The 22,087-nt window shown below is 34.5% G+C and overlaps 1 protein-coding gene across 1 annotated transcript in view; it reads right to left on the bottom strand.

The window, feature by feature from the left end:
* Positions 1 to 22,087, bottom strand: part of LOC132698056 (irregular chiasm C-roughest protein) — a 243,869-nt gene that overhangs the window by 44,394 nt on the left and 177,388 nt on the right. Inside the window, exon 4 of the mRNA XM_060663905.1 lies at positions 14,034 to 14,315. Within this exon, the coding sequence (XP_060519888.1) occupies positions 14,034 to 14,295 (262 nt within the window). The 5' untranslated portion in view covers positions 14,296 to 14,315. The remainder of the gene's footprint in view (positions 1 to 14,033; positions 14,316 to 22,087) is intronic.

Genomic DNA, 22,087 nt, shown 5'->3' with positions numbered 1-22,087 from the left:
CCATTTTAACGTCTAAAAGATTGATGAGGTCCTGGCCTGCGAGTCTTTATATCGAATTTCCGCCCTCCCGATTAGTAAACTCGCGCAATAAGATTTTATAACGGCGGTTTTGTGTGCCCGCCATAGATAGATGTAGAGCACACAGTAAAAACGTTCTAAATCACTTTGGGTAATTTTAAAAATAAAAAAGTTTGATCATCCCGCTAGTACTCACTGAAATAAACTGTTACGACAAAAAATAAAATAAATAATTTATCAAAGAAATTTCTACGGGCTACTTATTTGCGAATATTCTGATTCCTCCTGCGTCGATTGGTCATGTATCGAAATTCGATTTGTCTATGAGTAACGATTAAATTTTCTTTGTTTACTTTTCTTCTAGTATATTAAAAAATATGATAATACAATAACGTCCAATCGAAAAAACGGTTTCCTTTAATTAGATTAATTAAAATATATAGAAGTCCCGAAAGTTAATGAATAAAGTTTGCACTGGCCCTAAATACGTTTTCATTTTTTTGTGTTATTTGTAAGTAGGCTTCCACACGATAAAAAATTTTCAATTTTATGTTTGAAATGTTTTATGGATTTATACGTTATTATCTAAAATCAAACACCTTTAACAATCCTCATTTCGCATGGGTAAGAAGAGATTATTTAAAATTTAAAAAAATTTATGAATTTTTGTTCACTTTTAATAGAGTTAGATAGTTTCAAAGGAAAAACAGGAATGTTTGGACAAAACTTGGGTAAATTGAAAGTTACTTTTGATGTTAGATATTCACAATTGGTTTTCCATTTTGAAGTTATTCAAAGAGTTTCATTATCGCTTTGTAAGGCAAAACAGTTAACTAATAACTGAGCAATAAAAATCATGTAAAACCAGCTCCGTTTCATCGAAATCATGGCCAAAGCTAATTTTTAAATACATTGGAATCGTTAATTTAAGTTTGACGATCGTTAGTTATCGATCGATTTTATTCGCAATTTAATTTTACAAAATATCCGAAATGACGTAATATTCATCATTCGATAATTATGACAACTCTCATTTAACTAACCAAGAATGAAAATTCTTTAACTTTAAAAATGTATTCTACTAAATTAGTTGCACTAAAGTAAACCTTGCCCTAAATGAAATGGAAATATCGAAAATAACATTTACTTCCGCAAAAAGCAGCTGCTTTCCATTTTTTATCAATAATTTTCAGTATCAATACCACACAAATACGTGCTTTAAACTTTGTAGTGATATCTTTAGTGATATTGAATTCTACTGTGTACCTGCTTATAATGGGTTTTTTTTTCGTTGTATAGAACATTAAGTTGGCATTACTGTTCAAGATGGCCACCGATTTAAGAGCTGTCAAGTGATTTATTCTCAGTTTGGTTGGCAATTCATCATGAATAGACTCACGCCTGAACAACGCTTGCAAATAGTGCAATTTTATTTCGAAAATAATGGTTCTGTGCGGAATACGTATCGCGCACTACGTCCATTTTATCGTCGACAAAATCGTCCATCAGAGCAGTTAATTCGATTAACCATGGAACGTTTTTGCACCACGTTTACTCTTATTGATAACTCGCATCCCCAGAGACGCCGTACGGTGCGTATAGAAGAATCTATTGCTGCTGTAGAGCGTAGCATTGAGGAAGACCCGAATGAGTCCACCCGCCATCGAGCACAGGAATTGGATCTGTGTCCATGCACTTTATGGAAGATTTTGCGGAAGGATCTTGGTTTACGTGCTTACAAAATCCAACTCGTGCAAGAATTGAAGCCAAACGATCGTCAAGCAAGGCGTAGATTCGTTGAATGGGCCCAAAACGAGATTGCCGTTGTTCCCGATTTTCATAAGCGAATTTTGTTTAGCGAGGAAGCGCACTTCTGGTTGAATGGCTACGTCAACAAACAAAACTGCCGCATTTGGAGCGAAGCTAATCCTCAAGTGTATGTCGAAACACCGTTACATCCAGAAAAACTGACTGTTTGGTGCGCTTTATGGGCTGGTGGAATCATTGGTCCGTACTTCTTCAAAAACGATTATGGCCAGAACGTTACAGTCAATGGTGATCGGTATAGAGCTATGATTATTAACTCTTTCATTCCTGAATTGAACAACCATGATGTCCAGGAGATGTGCTTTCAACAAGACGGCGCAACATGTCACACAACTCGTGCCCCAATCGATTTATTGAAAGACACGTTTGGTGACCGCCTAATTTCACGTTTTGGACCTGTGAATTGGCCTCCAAGATCTTGTGATTTAACACCGCTAAACTACTTTCTGTGGGGCTATGTAAATTCATTGGTCTATGCGGATAAGCCACAAACGCTTGACCATTTGGAAGACAACATTCGCCGTGTTATTGCCGATATACGGCCACAAATGTTGGAAAAAGTCATCGAAAATTGGACGTTCAGATTGGACTACATCCGCGCCCGCCGTGGCGGTCATATGCCAGAAATCATATTTAAAATGTAATCCCACAAGATTATCTTTCGGGTAAATAAAATTTATGTGAATCGAATAATCCATCGTTGTTTTATTGTAACTTATAGTCGAAAAAAAAACTCCCTATATATTGTTTGACGTGGGCGGAGCTAAAGAAAGGACAATATTGTGTCGGAAGAGTGTTTCCCATATTGGCGAAAGACCTGAGTCACGGTTAAGTTGTTTAGAAATTTTTATGAGTTCTGATGATTGCATGCAAGAGTTTTAGTTTGGTCGAATAAGATCCGTTGAAATAAATTCTTACGAAATATAATGTTAAAACCAAATTTTCGATTTGTCCAAAAATATCTTAACATCTTGGATTACACCATTCCATGCATATGCACCAAGGAATACATTGGAGAAACAGGAAGAAAAATATCAACTAGGCTAAAAGAACGTGAAAGAGCTTTGAGACTTCAACAACAACTAACCAAAATAAAATTCTTCTCTGTAATCAATTCTTCTATCATGGAAAAAATACAACAAACCTAACAGCGGCTCAGGTCTTTTACCAATCAGCGAAGACTCGCCCTCTTCAAATAGTATATAAGGAGGTATAGAGTAGTCATCCACATATCGTATTGTAACGACCTGGGGCTAAATGTATTGGAACCAAAAGGCGGACTAAGGCATCTTCAATACTGTTTAACTTATACATAGAAAGAGCATTTATTGCGGCAACCTCGAACAGTCCAATCGGCATTAGAGTAAACGGAATTCTCATCAACAACATCCGATATGCACTTAGACTTAGACTTAGACATATCCGCCAGTGTGCGAGAATAAGGGACCTCGAAGAATTGCAGGACGCAGCGGTAAATACAGAAATTTGATGAGATACAATGAACGCCTATGCAGGAACCTCTATGGCACTATAAGAAGAAGAAGAAAAAATTTAACTACATAAAAAAACTACGAAAAAATGATCTAAGTACAAAACACATTTTGTATAAATATCCTCTCATATAACACTGCGGCCTGGCTCGTTGGTTGTTTTGCAATTAGTTCAATTTATTGAAATTACAAAAGAAAGTAACCCATCAGTGATACGACTTTTCCTTTCAAAAGGTTCTTGCTTCTATCAAAATCACTGCCGACTTCAGAATTTACTATATTTTAAAAAGAATATATTAAAAGGCTGTGCACAAATAACAATACAATAACATTTCCAGATTAACGTTTTGTCATGATTACCACCTCATTACATTACATTACCTGGTAAGAAAATTGGATCAAACTAGTTGAACAATATCGTTGATATTCATAAATTAATTTTGATTGATTCAAAAGCTTACAAATATTTTTATCGTCACGTCTCAACAACAAATTAGCAAATATTTATTTACAACAAAAATAATTTTACAGTAGACATCTAAACAAGTATTTATCGATCGGTGTCCACTAAGGCATAAGTTTAGTGCTATACTCAATGATTGTGTTTTAAGGCTCGTCCCTGTTTCAACTTTACTTGATCATGATTAGTCTTTAGCAATGTAGATGGCGCTGCAATCATCACTTCAAAAAATAGTAATATTAAACCGCACTTTTTAGCATGGGTATGGGTATTTATGGCTGTCCTCTTAATAAATAAGGTTTCGTTAAATTGTACATTTTTTAACAACATAACCAAAGATCGTTTTATTTCATTCTTAGGCAAATATAAACTAACCGAATGTCACTGGTCCAAAACCTGTGTAATTATGTGTAGGTCAATGTTCAATGTTTTGTACAAACAAACAAAATCTTATTTAAATTTAAAAATACAAAATTAAAGATATACGTAAAACATATTTAATTTTTAATACAATCGAAATCAACGAGTTTTCCGTATAAACAATAATAATTATTATTAATATTGAGATATTTTAAATTATTGCACAAGGTTTAGACAAAAACAAAATGAATAAATGACTCATTTGAAATATCTATAATTTCATTTTCCTGAATTTCTTAAATAATCAATACTAAAATTGTTTTATTGGTAGTTTACGTTAGACATATACAGTAAACGTTTGGCCTTTTAAAACTTCGTAACCAAATCTATAAAAAATGTAATAATTAATATATATTAAAAGCTCAATTAAACGAAAGTGATTGGCTACTTGTACGGCCGCTAGGTGGCGCAAAGGTCTCGATACGAGCGCTGACGTCATGATCAATGAGAGCGGGTTTAGGCAATCGGACGCTTGGACAGTGTTTCTGCCTAAAGAAAATCGTATAATTAAAACACCACTTGTGAAGAGATTTTAGCGCGGCGACCCCTTTGCGTGTTCGACCCGATAGACTAAAGGGTGAAAATATAAGGGCCATTCACTCTGTCCCCGGCACTTCACGTAGCGTGTGTCTGAGTAGGTCCTTGAGGACTGATATCTATAAGGGCTTATGTACAGAGATTCAGAACCCAAAGCATATAGGTCCAACCACTTACGGCATGACTGAAAGTGCCACTCGAAGAAGACAATGAGGAAAAAAAAATTAGACAATAAAATTATATTTTTGAACTCCGCAGCGTGTCAGAATTACCGCGTCTTTTCAACGGGCAAGGCATAGTATAAGTAATAAGTATGTTGAGGCCAGGCAACTCCCATGGCGGTTAAAATATTTACAAACACTACTAGACTAGAAATGCTTGAAAATAATGAAAATTTCAATTTACGTCCTATGCTTTCCTCACTTTAGCAACACTTTTCCTATCTATTTACAATAGCACAATCAAAAACATATTTTCCATGTAAATGTTGGCATTTTAATCTAGGAATAGCATCAGAAATCAGAGAAATGACGACTTGGTGCCAATTTCTCAGAGGGTTTATATTCTGCATCGAGGGCAGAAGAAGGAAAAGATTGTTTAGACTTCGCTATTGTCTCTTTAACAATTTGCAAAGGACCGAGTTATAGGTAAGGAAACGGATGATGCCCACGTAGGAATCTGCACGGCATGCTAAGAAGAATGCGGAAATACTAATTTCAAGTCGATATATTTTTTTGGCGAAACCCAGATTGACGACATAACAAGAAATGCATCTCGACAGACGTAACATTCCTCTACACATAAATTAATAACAGGCATAGATGAACTAGATTTAGATTATGGTGGATTAAATGGTTTCATGAAAAAAAATATCTAAAACAATATCCATAATATATAAAATTATTTATTTCCTATTTCCTTTCTTTCCATTACTGTTACAGGAAAATATAGCAATGTACCTTGCATTTTCTACAACTAATACCGAAATTAATGAACGGTAATATTTGAGCCCTCTATACCGAGTTCGTAAAATTCAATGCCTGGGGGTTTATAGAACATGCAAAATTCAAAATTACTAACAGAAGATTTTTCTCAACAAAATTATGACATGCGACGTCAAAGTGGTAAAGCTGACAACACTATTGAATTCTACATGTTCAAAAGTCTACACGTATTGAATTTTTTCTACTCCCTTCTGCAAAGTACCTAATTATACATCGATCCAGCGTGCGGAAAGTGTAATTTTATTGCGTCAGTTTCGTTTCCCACGAATCCGAGTCACTTCGGACATTTCCGGGATATTACCAGACGGGTTTGGTAGCAATCGGATGTTTTCGGTTTGAATTTTGAAATTTATCGTTTAAAAAAGGCGTATATTATGCCTTTTTGGCAGAGTTCCGCAGTCAAGAGTTTGAGAGGGTCTAAAAGAAAAGAGTAGATAATAAAATAATAAGAATAATGAGACAAATATGATATTGGAAGGACTCACGACTAAAGTGGAGTAAAGACAAGGGGTGAATTAAGTCCAACATTATTGATTGTATTCATGGATAATATCATTGAGAAGTGTCTACAAAATTTACAAAACATGTTTCTGGGTATAAGAGCTTACAAAATGTGGAAATAGTTGAAGCAGTATTTGCTGACGCTGTAGTGCTAATGGCAACAAGTGAAAATAGTTTATAACATAATTTGGGCATATGGAATAAAATATTTAAGAAAATGACAAATATCAACACCAGTAACACCAAAGCAATGATAACAAAAGAGTAAAATATTAATATTGATATTGATATTAATATTAACATGTTTCAAGTGAAAAAATTCAGCTACCAGATCAATGAAAGAATAGATATGAGTTGTGGGTTCTGTTAAAAAGCCAATAAAGTAAAATTCAACTCACTGAAATAAAGTACGTGGGAAGGCGTAACAAGAAGAGACAGAATGAGAACCACTCAAATAAAAGAAGATATGAATGAATCATAAATTGCCGAGTTCATTGAAAAGTGACAATTTGGATGGTGCGGAAAAAGCAAAGCAATGTAAAAATTCGGAAGAAAAATAAAGGAAGACCAAAACAGATTTGGAAAAAGGATAACCGAAGCCATACAAAACAGAGGCAAACTAAGGAAAGAAGCAGATAATTTAGCACAGAAAGATATACAGATGTTTTGAAATTTAGCCCTGTTACACCAAGAAAAAAATGGGATTTATAATGCACAAGAAATCACCTTGTAATAATTCAAGTCTTTTCTATAATTTAACTAATCAATAAATAACATTTTAGGTACGTTCGAAAATATTTTGATATTGATTTGTTTATAAATTATTAGTTTAGTCACTTTAAAAACGCAAGCAAATTATGTTCAAACTAATTATGTTCAAAACAAATAATACTAATAAAATGATATAATAATAATAAAATGAAGATGAAGGTGAAAAATCACACCTAAACATTCTTCATATTTTTTTTTCATTTTATTACCAAAACCTAAGTAAAGGCAATTAGGTATGATTGAAAAAAATCTATCGTTTTGATTTTAAGTAAGACAGATATTAATTCAAGATAGGGGCAAATTTAATTAAAATAAAAATATTATATTCTATAAGAAAACCTGTCTATTGTGTGTGTCTGAAATTAAAAATGGGATTTTCTAGTCTAAGGATAGCGTTAATAGAAAAAAAGGACTTTCCATACAATTTATAATGTTGGCCTCTTTGTTTTAAATCCAAAAAATTGTTATTTCAAATATTTAAAATAATATTTACTGATGCTTTTATTATCTGTTAGTTAATGCAGACAATAGTCTTGTTTCTTGTCTTATTGATTTATTAAAGAGCACTAATGAAAGGAAAATCACATTTAGTTTTAATAAAATCGGTAGCTTTTTTTTTAAATTTTACAACGTATTTCCTCTGAGTGTATGCGTTATGTATTAAACTGTCTGTCATACCCGATACCTATATGATAATAAATAACTTTTAAACTGCACCTTAACAGTGCAACGCAGTTCATAGCGTTTATGCAACAGGACCTAAATGTATCAAACTCTTTCGTGGATGCAACTAAATGTGACAAGTTTTTTGTATTTGGGTAATTAAATGTGATACAAGCAATCTGTTATATCTGTTAATGTTTGCTCTGTAAGATGTATTACTTTATATTAGTTTTTGGAGTACATTAAGTAAGTAACTAATAACCAGACATAATAATAATAAATGACTCGTTTGATTTGATACGGATCAACCCATCATCGATACAATGAAACCTCGTATCCAGGAGGCCCCGCTGTGCACAAATCATGTTCCCGACGTCGCTGGGGAAATATTTTAATGCACCGGCCGTACCATAAATAATGCAAATTACCCTAATTACGGTTATCAAAACGCACACTGTGTATAATACGCTCTGGGAGTGGGCGTATTGAAAAATTACGTATTAAAACGTTATCCGAAAGATTGGGCCGATATTTGCGCGGCGCTTACGTGTTCTGTGGCGTGCACGCGCGCCGCCCCTTGCCTTGTTTATAAATTGAAACGCGGACCTTGTTTAAATAATTCGTATTCATAAAAATTCGCCGTCAAGTGGGCAATTTTTTTTTCGCAACAAGTGCATAACTCGACGTTACCTGGAATGCAGCCGATATACATTTTGTAATTCATGTTTTATTTAACGCGTGGTGATAGTGCCCCTTTTATTTGTCATACACGAAATAGGCTATTTCAGAAAAATGTAGAGTAACAACATGGGAAATTGTTAAGTATAAGAATGGCACCTCATCACCTTAATCAAGAGACTAAACTTTGCCCTCGGTCAATTCTACGTTCGGGTTAGAAGTTCCCTCCCCGTACTCGAGTATACTCAAGCAATTTCAACATAACAAAACGACTGCAAATTTTCCAGTAAATTCTACTACAAGTTGTTTTCTGGATATATAATAATAATAATAATAATAATAATAACAATAATAATAATAATAATAATAATAATAATAATAATAATAATAACAACAAAACTTACAGAGAATTAAGATAAGTATAGTATTATTAAAAGAAATACAACACCTAAACTTCACAAAAATATATTTTTTAATTTATATCCTCAATCGTGCTAATTTTAATGGTATAATTACAGTACTGTTTGGAACACTGCAAATATGGCAGTATATCCAGCACAGGTTTCGGTTAAAATTACGTGGTTTTGAAATCCACATTCGCTACAACTTTAAAAACATAAAAAAACGCTATTTCAGCCGAAATATTTTTTGTATATTTACCGAATGTTTCAAAAACTATAGTAATTACGGCATTAAAATGCAAGACTCTAAGTTATAAATTTTAAATAATATACAGAAGCACATGAAAATTACAAGAATTTTAGCTGCAACAATTATTAACTTAACCAAAGAATTTGCTATATATTCACACAGTTTTTTTATTAAATACAATATAAAACTATAGCAGTATCACACTATAAAGTTTGCTGTAAGTTTACAGACTACCTTTAAAAATATATAAGTGCAATTTTTTCGGTAAAATTCTTGAAGAAATATGTAAATTAACTTTAAAAAAATCTATAAAAATACAGTACTAGGATAAAACCGCTGTAGTACTACTAGAAGTGATAGGAGTAAAACTAATGGAATAAAAATATACAATTTTTACAGACAACAGTAAAACTACAATACTGGTTTAAATTTATTTCTGGCAAAATACAACTTATTTTATTTGCTATATATTTTAGTTAATTAGAAACAAAAAACGAAAAAGAACTTTGGCAAAACGCAACACCAAATAGCATCAACTCTTTTCCAGATTTTCTTTCACACCCTATGCAACTAAACAATTGCTTTAACGAATGTGCGAACATCACAGATCATAGCGCGAGGCAAAATTAAATTTTTCAACTCCAATAGAGTGAAAAAGATGAATTAAACCTAAATCCTATGGATGAAGATGCTCTAAAAAAATATATATCAGGCAGGTCAAAACTTCTGCTATAGGAGTGTTTTTTTCTACGTTAAGTGTCGTTAACTGGGCAAAATCTAATATTCACGCGTCTGTGCTACACAGTATGTGCGGTATAGGCGCGGCGCTACTCGCCTTTGCATAATGTATTTTTTTTGTATACATAAATACAAAAGATTAAGGACTAAGGCAGCAAAAAACCCAAACCTACGGCTCTCAGAAATGAAAAAAAAAACTTATCTAAGCTAAAAATTTCGCTCAGATCCCAAAGGTTTCTAGAAGACACTGAACTATTTGAACATTAAAGCGAAGCCTTGACTGCAGTACAGGTGATGTTTCTGGTCCGTCCACATTTAATTAATTTTTTAAAGAAAGTGTTTCGCCTCCCGCTGGTGTAGAGCAGGCTAATGAAGATATGATTTGGGAGTTGTATTTGGGTGATGTTTATGACAGAATTGCTAGTCGGCCTAACTTTGCAACCGTAACAGAGGAGGATGCGGAGTAATGTTCAGAATTAAATCAAACGCAAAAGGTGTGGACGGCATCGATCTGCAAATACTTTCTTTATTTACTTCTCATATGTATTTTTACCAACAAATTTCCCTTATTGTGGAAGGAGGCTAATATAATACATATCCCCAAGATAACTTCAACATCTGAAATCCTACATGTTCGCCCTATTAGCTTACTCTGTATTCTGTCTAAAATATTGGAGGGGATTATATATGACCAACTCAATAATCATGTTGCTGATTCGAATAGTTTGCCCGCCTCCCAATCTGGGTCTAGGCCCGGCCACAGTACGACCACAGCACTCCTTAATGTCACTAATGACCTTTTTAGGGCTCAGAATGTGTCAAGAAATACTTGTTTGAGTTTGTTGGATTATAGCAAGGCCTTCGATACTTTAAAATATAATATTTTTATTACTTTTATGAAAAATTACTTGGGAGGTCACCGGAAGAGGGTTACATTGGGATTCGTGGTGCTTTTTAAGGAGAGTTTGTTCTCGATTTACACGTCTGAATTCTCTAGGCACCTAAATAAATGGTAACCTCACTATGCTATGATATGCAAATACACTTATTATTTTTGGTCAAAAATGTCGCTGTCTTACATTGTCGGAAATGACGATCTTGAAGTGATTTATTGAATATTCAAAGCTCATGGTCTGATATTAAATGACTCCATGCCTCAGGTTGTTCTTTTTGACCATAGGAAAGAGGAAATTATTCGACATTTGTCGACAAATGTAAAAACTTAGTAGTCTTTCTTGATAAGAAGCTGTTTTTTGATTCTCACTTGTCATCTTATATTTTCTCTATTGGGATATGCGGACGTTGTGTACTAACCGGCTCTAAGACGAAAAGACCAATATATGTAATATATGCAATTGGCCTGGCACTCAAGAATTCTCATTGGTTAAATCTTGCAAATGCAAATAAAAGTAGTTTTTGTAATGAAGATAATACGGTATTCAAAATGTGATCAAAAATACAAGCAATGCTCGCCAAGTTTTCATGCACAATCTGTGAATGGAAGAGATCGTTCATATTGGACGCAAAAAGGGATTTTGACTTTCTGTTGGTTCATTATTAGTTGTAGACAACGCAGAGAGAAGACTACAACTTCATCTTGGAGAAAATCACAAATTATCGACTTGCTGCACATGTCGTTAGCAACTAAATCTTATATGGAAGCAAGTCAAAGAATTGATAATAAAATTTATTACTACTACCACTTCTACTACTACTTGGTCAAGCCAATATGGAACTTACATCAGTGATGTGGGATCTTGACTTGAGATGACCAAGAATTTTATGATTTTTTATAATATAGTTTCCGAATTTTTTGAAAAAAGTTAAATGAAAAATTTAGTGCACCAAGTACATACACATAATGCCTATATGTATGTAAATTTGATTCCGTTAATTTTTTTTCCTTTTTCACACCATTCGCCACCAGTGTTGCTGAATGGTTTGTAATGAAAATAGCTTAAGTATTCGTTGACCCACTCGGTAGTCTTTTTGCATGAGACTTTGTGACTCTACATCTTTCTGAAATAGAGTTTAATTATAATACCACATAACTTTAATAAGAGTTTATTTTATATTATTCCTTAATTTTTATACCTGTGTGGAGTTTCGCTTTTTACTAGAAGGTAGTGAACCAATTTTAATCGCTTTTCCCTCTTTGAACTAAGCGCTTGTGATATATTCTGATCGCTTTTGAAGGTACAATCTTGTAGAATAAATACCATTTTTTTAAATATTAAATTTTTGTGTTGCTTATACTTGTAGTAAGATCCATGGTATTCTTTAATGAATGGGATAGATAATTCATAAGCTGTTTTTAAGAAAAAAAAAACTTGAACGCATGTCCCAAATTATGAGATACAGGGCGGTAAAGTTTCTAGCAAAAATCTTTTTTTTTTGTATGTACATAACTATTTTAGATTTCTTTATGAGATTTGGTGCCTTAGACAGAACACTTATTTTATTATTACCAGGGGCGTCCGTATGTCATTTTAATCGTGTATCCCCGAAGAAAAAAATGGAACACGACTGACATTTTTTTAGGCGAATATTTTATTTCGATAGTCGAATTATTTCTCCATAAAGATTATCACTTGCGGTTTTGTTGTCAGATGCACCATTTTCGATGAGAATAATTACATTAATTTACTAAATTATTATAACCTTTCGCAGTACTTTTGATAAATGTGTATTTAGTAGTTGAGTAGTAGTTGATGTTTTACATTTTATATGTAATCGAATGTGGAAGACAGGAGTTTGGCCAGGCGAATGGTGCGGCTGACTTTATATGCCACTGTATAAAAAGAGTAACCCAGCAGACTGCAATAACTACCGCATGATTGCATTAATACCCCATGCATGCAAAATTCTCCTACAGATCATTAATAACAGACTTAGACCATATCTACTACCCCAGATTGCAGAAGAACAAACCGGTTTTATGCCGGGTAAGGATACGAGAGAACAAATAGGAAACGTACGACAACTAATTGAGAAAGCTAGAGAATTCAACATAACAATGTACCTCTGTTTGTCGACTACTCCAAGGCCTTCGACTTAGTAAAATGGCCAAAACTGTGGCAAATACTCAAAGAAATGGGGGTCTCTGACCACTTAGTAATACTTATCCGACAGCTCTATCAACATAATTACGGCCTGATAAGAATCAACGGTGTCACATCAAACAGGTTTCAAGCGATGAAGGGTGTCAAACAGGAATGTGTTCTCTCGCCCTTACTGTTCAACATATACACCGAATACATAATGCGGGATATTCTGGATAACTGGCAGAGTGGCATATCTGTAGGGGAAAAAAAAGTCAACAATCTGAGATATGCCGGCGACACACTAATTATAACATCCAGTGTAGAAGAAATCGAATTTATTATGCACCGTCTCCAGGAAACTAGTGCAGAATTTGGATTGAAATTAAATCCCAACAAAACTAATGTCATGATTGTAGACCGGCAAAACCAGAACCAACCCCACGTAAAAAACATAGCTGGGTTCAATGTTGTGAATAAGTACCTGTACTTGGGATCCTTAATTGACAACAGCGCATGTGAAGGTGAAATAAAGCGAAGAATTGCACTAGCTCGAACAGCCGTAACTAAGTTAAGTAAGATCTGGAGAGATACAGCCATCACTAAAAACACCAAACTAAGATTGTTGAATTCACTTGTGTTCCCGATTGCCACTTATGGAGCTGAAACCTGGACGATCAAGAAGAGCGATGCAAGGCGGATAGATAGATGCGTTTGAATTATGGGCGTACAGACGGCTGTTACGGACACCCTGGACGGCCCACCGTACAAATGAGTCCGTTCTTCAAGAACTAAATTCTGAACTAAATCTGTCAAAAACGATAAGTCGAAGCTTTCTAACATTCATTGGTCATATTGCAAGAAGAACGGACTCGCTGCAACTACTAATAGTCGAAGGAAAGGTAGAAGGAAGACGGCCGCGCGGAAGGTCACCCAAAAGATGGATAGATCAAACCAAGGATCTTATCGGCCATGGCCTTCATGAAACCGTAATCATGGCTCAGAATAGAACGGAATGGCACAATACCATAAGCACTGCTTCAAGAGCATCAGAGTCACTAATCCCTTCTTAGGGAAATGGACTAAAGAGAGAGAGTATTTATTACAAATACTATTTTTTAAAAACGTATGAGCAAGATAGAGAAATACAACGATCCCCATTACTGGGAGTGTTTTCCATGGCAAAACTTGCACTACTTTTCCATCACGCCATTCCAGTTTAGATCGAGCTTACCTTCCTCGTCGCTCCCCACCATGGTGTATCTGTCGAATCCGCTCAAGTTTCTGTGGGTACCCAAACCGAAATCGTCCTTGGTCCATTGGAGAATACCGCTTTTGTTGATGACCCTGCACGGCAACGTGACCCTCGAGCCGACCACTGCCGTTTGGTCTTGCGGTTCCATGGCAAATTTTTGCTCTCTGCCTTCGGCTTTGGCGCCAACGCCCCAACTGAATATCCGCAAGAGCAACAGCAAAAATTTGTACGTAGACGTCATTTTGATTGTCTAGTTGATATCTGAAATAAAATAATGCAGTTAAAATCAAATGCCGCCTAAATGGGATGAAATATTCCTTTCGTAAAGCAAAACTAAACGGGAACAAAAGATTATCCATTTTCTAAATTTTAAATTTTAAGGCCATTTAATTTACAATTGTTGCTCTTCTCCTCGGATTGAACTAGATTATCATATTTTCACCTATACCAATTTTAAAAAAGCTATGTCTCGAAACACCCTCAAGTGTGAGGTTTGCTAACTGAGGGTCACACTCTTTCTCTCTCTCCCCCCACCCCTCTCTCCCTCACTCTCTCACTCTGTCTCTCTACCACCCCTCTCTCTCTCTCTTTTAAATCTATCTATCGCGCTTTAAACGTATCTCTCGCGTTTTAACCCTCTCTGTTTTAACCGTCTCCTTTCTAAAATTTAAAATCCATATCTTTTAAAACGTAATCGATCCTGAGCCCGAAAAAAATAATATTCACTAATCATCAATTTAAAGAAATAGTCAAACAAAGTCTAGCAATTATTGAGTGTTTCATAACTACAGGTTTTACGGAAATTCTGTCTATCCAAAAAGAATCAATGAATCAAAAAAATATCTGATGGTACCTTCTCTGCGTGAAAAGAAAGTTTTCAAAAATAAGAATGATGGACTTTTGAGAACCTCGTAGCAAGTATCAATATGAGGGTATACATATTATGTGAATTTTTCTCGAAAATTAAGACTATTATTAGCTAATTAATAGGTATTATTCTAGAGATACCGAAAACCTCCAAAATACATTAAATGTATATAAATGCAAAACTTTAAATTAGTGTTCAAATCAGACTTTAATAGAACAGCCTAAATTAGTTACGAATTAATTTTACTTGAAGCAGCTAGGGTTTCAGTTTCAACTTGCCGAAATCAAAGATATGTAATCTGTTATCGATTCACACTTGTGGATTTTCAAGTTTGGTATCCAATTTTCTATGATTTCGGCAATAACAGTAGTCACGCAGAGTCTGCTTTTGTGAACTTCTGCCCCAAGAACAAACAAACTTCCTGAAGTCTATGGCCCCATAGCTACATTTCATTTATATATTATTTAGGAACACGCTTAACCAGTAACAAATTGCGAATTGCGTGGTGTGTTGATTAAGTTAAAAGTGTCATATGTCAGGACTACAGCTTATGATTTGTGGTCTCAAGCATGGAGAATATTTGTATATGAAGCTCCTTAGAGTCAATATATTTAAGATTATAAACACAGACGTGGTGTATTCAAAAAGTCAGATGACTTTTGTAATTGGGCGTTCATTCTACACGCAATCGATCTTCGACATTTTTTTTATGTTGGCACACATGTCCCTAACACATGACAGAAGCGATTTTGCACCACCATAATGCACCCTCACTCGTTGCTTGTGTCTTACGTTTTGGCCAAAAAAACCAAATTCACCGGATATGGCCACCTGTGACTTTTTTCGGTTTCCAAAACCTAAGAAACACATGAAAGGACCGAAGATTGGAATGATTGAGCAGATAAAGACAAAGTCCCTGGAAGAACTCAAAGCTATACCAGAAGTGCTTCGAGGATTGGACGTTGGTCGAAGTGTATTATATCTGGGGGGCAGGGGGGGAATAACTTGAAGGGGACAACATCAATTTTGATGAATAAATAAATACTTTTCGATAAAACTTAAAAGTCACCTTACTTTTTCAACACATCTCGTATATTTTTCAAAGAAATTTCCACAGGCCACTGTAATACTATTTAGAAATCTCCTGGGTTCCTCCTGTGTCGATTATCGATGAATCGAACTTGCTGACGTTTTTCCAATCATTATATAGGTATATATAGACATATATTGTCACCAGTATACATCTAAATGTCAAGGTGGTTAACTTTCAGAATTCACCACCCAAGTTCGTTAACATAATGTTTAAACATAACAAGTTTTTTGAATGTTTTCTCTCTCTGCTGTCAAAGAACATCGGAACAACGCGGACGTCAAATCAGATTTGTGGCCGCATCAGCTGGAAATTATCGCATCGTCACGTTAACTCTGAAAGCTGTTAAAACTATTTTCGCCGGTCAGCTTTCAACAGTCTCTCCGTCTTCATTTGCGCGCCAACTTGTTGCAGTAAAACGCATTTTGTTCAGACGCTGACTTATAGCTTCTCGCAAACTCCGCTCTCCCCATAAATCTTAATGAATTCCAATTTTAAGAGCTAACAAGTTTTTACATTTTGACTACGCCACTTCATAATGGTTTTTATTAGGTCTCGCAATGAAAGACTATTAATCTGAACTCATTTCCGGTTGAAATGGACACCGGCAAGTGTCGTTCGATATTGATTTTCCTGCTTTCGTTTGAAGGTACGGCGAATGTCTACGGAGGGTTTGTTGCTGGTTTTTAGCGAAGGTTTGTCGGGGTAGAGGTTTTTCCAGCATTCCTGGGCTACTGTGAAAATGAATGATAACTGGGAAGATTTTGGGGTTGGATTGACTTTTGATGGAAAATATGTACTACAATGAAACAGATATAGAGAAACGCATAGACCATCGAATAGACCATAGAATTAAATAATTCTATATATATTTTGGGTATCCTGTGAATCATAAATCAACATCCAAATTCTCCGATGTCATTCCCGTCTTCCCATTAACTGTTCAAATTAGGCGTAGGGAAACCTGATGGAACCTACTACTCAGGAGCCCAAAAATAAAATACCTGGCGTAAAGTAATGGTGACTTCCGAAACAACATTAAGTAGTTACGACCTTGAAAATATAATTATATTTCAGGTGTTTCATTTAAGATAACAAAGTTCATGAAAACTTTTGAGTGTTCTCCAACTACGACAATTTTAAACCAGCGATGACTGTTAAAAAAGTTGTTTTTTGTTTTCAGGAAGAAATTTAAAATTATTTTTTTAAGAACGAAAATTAAAACCAAAAATTTAAACTTATATAAGAACGGAATCAGTTTTACTGCAATAAAAAAATAACAGCAGACAAAAAAAACACCAAATCAATTTGCCTTCGATCAGTATGCAATCAAAGGCACTCATATACACTGATTGCAATACACTATTTATAACAATCTGAGCGTAGATGCACATGAAGGGTAATTTTTTTATAATTTTAATGTTTATAAAAAATGATAAGTTTGTTTGGTGAAAGATATGGAAGATAAGTTCGTCCAGTTCAACGTTTAACTCAATTTTGAAAAAAATATCATTCGTCCGTGTCTAACGTCAATATCATTGGAATATAATAATAGTGTTTGTTATTCCAAATTATGGCATTTACATGCCAAGTTATATAAGGCTATACAAAGGAATAATTAATAATTGAAATACAATAATTCAAGTTAACCTTACGTAGAGAACGGTATAGAAGAATTACAGGATACAAAGAAAAAGAAAAGAAAGAAAGAAGACAGGGCTACAGGAAAAGGGAAAAAAGATGTTTCTTAGTGTAAGCAACATTCGTTAATTGGTGAACCAACGTTAAAATGCCGGGCTAATTATCAAGGTGCCAAAAATTTGTAATTCATGTGTCTTTTGAATGAGCCAATAGATTTATTTTATACTTATTAATTCTAAACGCAATCTGATAGGTGAAGCATTTTTTGAAAAATTATTTTTTATGAACAGGTATAGTTACCAAATGCTGTCCACAAATATTCATGTTGTGAACATCCGTGCGATATGTTAGTTTTTTATGAAGATAGGGAGGACATATTGACTTAAATATTTTCTAATACACACATACCGAATGCAAAGACCGTCGCTGAACCATGGAAAGCCATCCAAACTCTTCAAGTTTATAGGAAATTCTTTGCCCCCGTCGAATTCCGAATATTAGCCTTATACAAGAATTTTCGACTTTTTGTGTCCTTAAAATTGTCAACAGAATCCAGAAATGATCCAGATATTGTATAAGCAAAATTAAAATGTGATATAGAGTTTCACACTTAGTTTTTTAAGATAATGAATTTCGGCGCGAATATAATAACCTAAAACTGCAAATGCTCTCTATACATAAAGTTATTCTTTATATTTTAAATTGACATCAATAACAAGACCTGAGTTTCTGAATGAATAAATCTGAGTTTTATCCTTTCCGTTAACTCTTTTCGCTCTTTTCGAATGTTACCATTACTGAATAACAGGGCTGCAAATTTACTGGGTTCATTTGACGACGGTGCCTATCACAAATTTTTTAAAACATTGTCCATGTCAGAGTTTAGAAGGTCGTTAACGAAGGTCACTTGAAAACTTTGCGAACTTACAATCATACAAGACATATATTTTTTTCTCTACATCGTTTCCTTGTAACTCTATATACTTTTCCCAGTGATGCTCCCATCTCTCTAACCCGTCCAAATAGTATCCAACGCTTTTCTCCGCAAAAAAAAATGTTCACGATGGTGATTGCCTCCTTATTGGACGAAAATATTTATCCTCCGAGCGCAGTTTTCAGATGAGGAAACAAAAAGAAGTCTCTTGGGGCTAGATCTGGTGAGTAAGGAGGACGGCTAAGCAGTTCCAACCGTAATTCGTGGATTTTCGCCATGCAACCGCTGCCCAAATCTTGATTAAAAATGTTTCAAACACGTTCTTTGGACATTTTCATAACCTGTGCTATCTCTATCACTTTAATTGGGCGGTTGTTTAACACCATTTGATGAACTTTAGCATTATTATCGTCAGTAGTAACAGTTTTTGGATGTCCGGAACGTTAATCATCTCCTAAGCTCTTACGGCCACGTTTAAATTCAGCAGCTAAAACTTCGTTGTGGTAAATGTTAATTTACGTAGGCGTAATGCTTTTCAAAAACAAATATTTTATAAAAGCTCAATACTTTTTTTTTCCATTTTCACGAAAACAGTCACATCGACTCACTCAGACGACTCTCAACTAAAAATCACGCGTCCAGAATGGTTGAAACTTTGGTAAGTAACCATCAAGAGGTGCACAAACTACTCACTAGATTTTATAAATTAGTCCCGTCATCTTCAGGGTGAGGTAAGAAACTTTTCAAGTGACCCTGGCTTATCTGCGGGTTTAAAATTTATAACCTTAGGTGGTGGTAATAATAATATAGAAGCTAAATAAAGGAAGAAAAATGACAATTAATATTGCATGGGAAGGAATGATACAAGTTTAGCATTTTTTGGTTGTTAAAATAATGGCGGTGAAACAAGTAGTTAATCCATTATACGGCAATTAACGAAGTTGGCTTCGGCATTGACCTTCTTCTTGATTGAATCCAATGAAAATGAGAAATGTTAGAATTTTTTTGATGAAATGTCACAATGCTATTCCGTCTAGTACGGAGAAACGGAACTTTACAAAAGAAACGTTGATATCGTAAGATCGCTGGTAGACCGGAGACGTAGAAATAATCAAAACCTACTACTGCAGTAGAACATGCATTTTATCGAAATTGAATATTATGAAATTAATTACTATGAATAATTTTGCATCTTAATATTAATGTTACTCTTGTAAGTAGTAAATCTATGTAGTTGTTAATAATTACTTAATAAAATATAATCATTTCAAGTCATTATAGTTTTTTATAAAGCTTATTGATTGAGCTGAAGTCAGTCTCCAGAGTTTGCTTCGTCGTTTTGGAATTAACACTTTCTTTCTGAGAATAAAATATAATAAACAAAAAGCGATGACGGAAAAACGCTTTTCACTTTTTCGTAGAAATCGTGTGTCAGTTTTTCACGTTTAACGGGTACGTAAATTGTTGTAACCCTAACGCATTCTCATAACCACTCAAATATATTCTAATTCCCAACAATCTAAAATCGTACACGCACGCCTACCTGTTGACATTAAAAGAGGAAGACTATTTTTACCGTTCCAGCTATAAAAATAAACCGGAACAGTTGAAACGGAACGTACAGGCAAATAACGACGATGGGGCCCAACACTTGTCATTTAATGGCGAGCGCCGTATCGAGCATAATATAATTCAGAAAACGTTGGATAACATTTCTACGTAACTGACTGCTTCGACGGGGCGAAGGGTAAATATCCTCGACTCCTTAGGTTTTGTTTGATTTATTAAAAATTAACTTTATTCCTACAGTAGTGCTCAAAGTATACTTGAACTGAATGCCATTGACTAAGTGAGCTGAGTTCCATCCAAGGGGTTAAGACCTTTGTTATACAGAACTAACACTGAACATTGAGTGAATATTCTTTTTTTCTAAAACACCTTGAATTTATCGAATGCTTTTTTTAAAATTTGGCAATAAAAAGCAATTCAACAGATGTACATACTTAAAAAAATGTACATTATATTTAAATTTTTGTTCTTTTTTAAGAAACTAAAATTATTATCAGTAAAGTGCTAACTTTTTATAAATGAAATTTGTCAAAGGCCAATGATAACTTGCAGTTTCTCAACAAAATTAAAAATTTAAAATCTTCTTTTTACATTCAAAACACTCGATAAAAACAATAAAATTAAACGTGTACGTTTTAATTATCTTAGTTTTATCAAAAACTAACATGGGAGCTCCATGGTAGTTAGCACCACACCACACTCCCTAGACATGCGGGAATTATGACGAGACAACCAACCATCTGGTATCTCAGCGGAACAACTTCTTCTGGTGAGGGTTCAATTTGATTTTGTAATAAGTACAAATAGGTTGCTGTAGTGACGTTATAGTATGAGTATGAAGAAAACGATATTCATTGTCTTGGCTCTAATACCGACAGTTTTAAACATTTGGTTCGTTGCTGTACATTCATCAGGGAAACAAATATATTTTTTTAAAATACCTATCACTATTTGCTTTTTAGATCATTTCAAAACAAAATGCTACTCCTTCTTTCTTCATCGCTTTCTCGGAGCTCTTGGTGCTTTTCGTATTTATAGGAAAAATATTTGTGTTTTTTATGTGCGCAACCTCGTGGTGTGATGTTTATTTACAATACGTCAAAGTACCGTCGTAATAATCATTTTGTTTTCCTCCACATGCAGTAAATTGTTTAAATCTCTATAGTTTCTTTCTTCTGCTTTTTTTGAGTTCAAAATTTGCACTTATTTATTACGGCGCCTTTGGACTCGAGTTGTTCATAAAATAAAAACATTTCAGACTGCTCTAAGGCTGTTTTCTGAATAATACCACCTAATTATAGTTACTTTTTCTTGAATTGAATAACGCAAATTTATCTTTAAACCGCGAATTATAATCTTGATCCAGTAAACTTTGTTTTAGAAAACATTTATTTACCGAAAAGGTCACAAAAAATAACTTAAAACTATTGAACAACCAACAAGAACAGCCTACGGCTTTGACACGTACTTAACGTTTTCCCCGATTACAATGTATTGGTGGTTTTTATATATTACAAATAACATGAGTAAGCGTTATTGTTATTGGGTCAGTCCAGACTGGTTTAAGGATATTACTCCCCCATCCTCAGTTTTCTCAACGTCCTCGTTGATGAGTTTTTCTAAAATTCTTAAAGGTACCATTTTTTGATGCGATTGCTTGTACCAATGGGCTGCCGCTAGAGCTATTATACATAAAAATAAAACACAAATCAAGGAAAGTAACAAGGGCAGAATTTTCCAAATGTCAAATTTGAAGATCTATCGACGAGTTGGTTTCTTGAATTTTCGTCACCTCCGGAAGGGCCATGGAGATATTGTTGACTCTTAATGCATATTTATACTCATTTATTATTACATCACATTGGCTTTGGATGATGTAGCATTCTCGGAGGGAAACAGTATAATCAAGGGTGAATCCATAGAGCTTATAC

This window comes from Cylas formicarius, unplaced genomic scaffold (genome assembly GCF_029955315.1).
Source record: "Cylas formicarius isolate icCylForm1 unplaced genomic scaffold, icCylForm1.1 PGA_scaffold_2__14_contigs__length_35257938, whole genome shotgun sequence".
Taxonomy (NCBI): Eukaryota; Metazoa; Arthropoda; class Insecta; order Coleoptera; family Brentidae; genus Cylas; species Cylas formicarius.
This window is presented reverse-complemented; position numbering and strand designations above follow the sequence as displayed.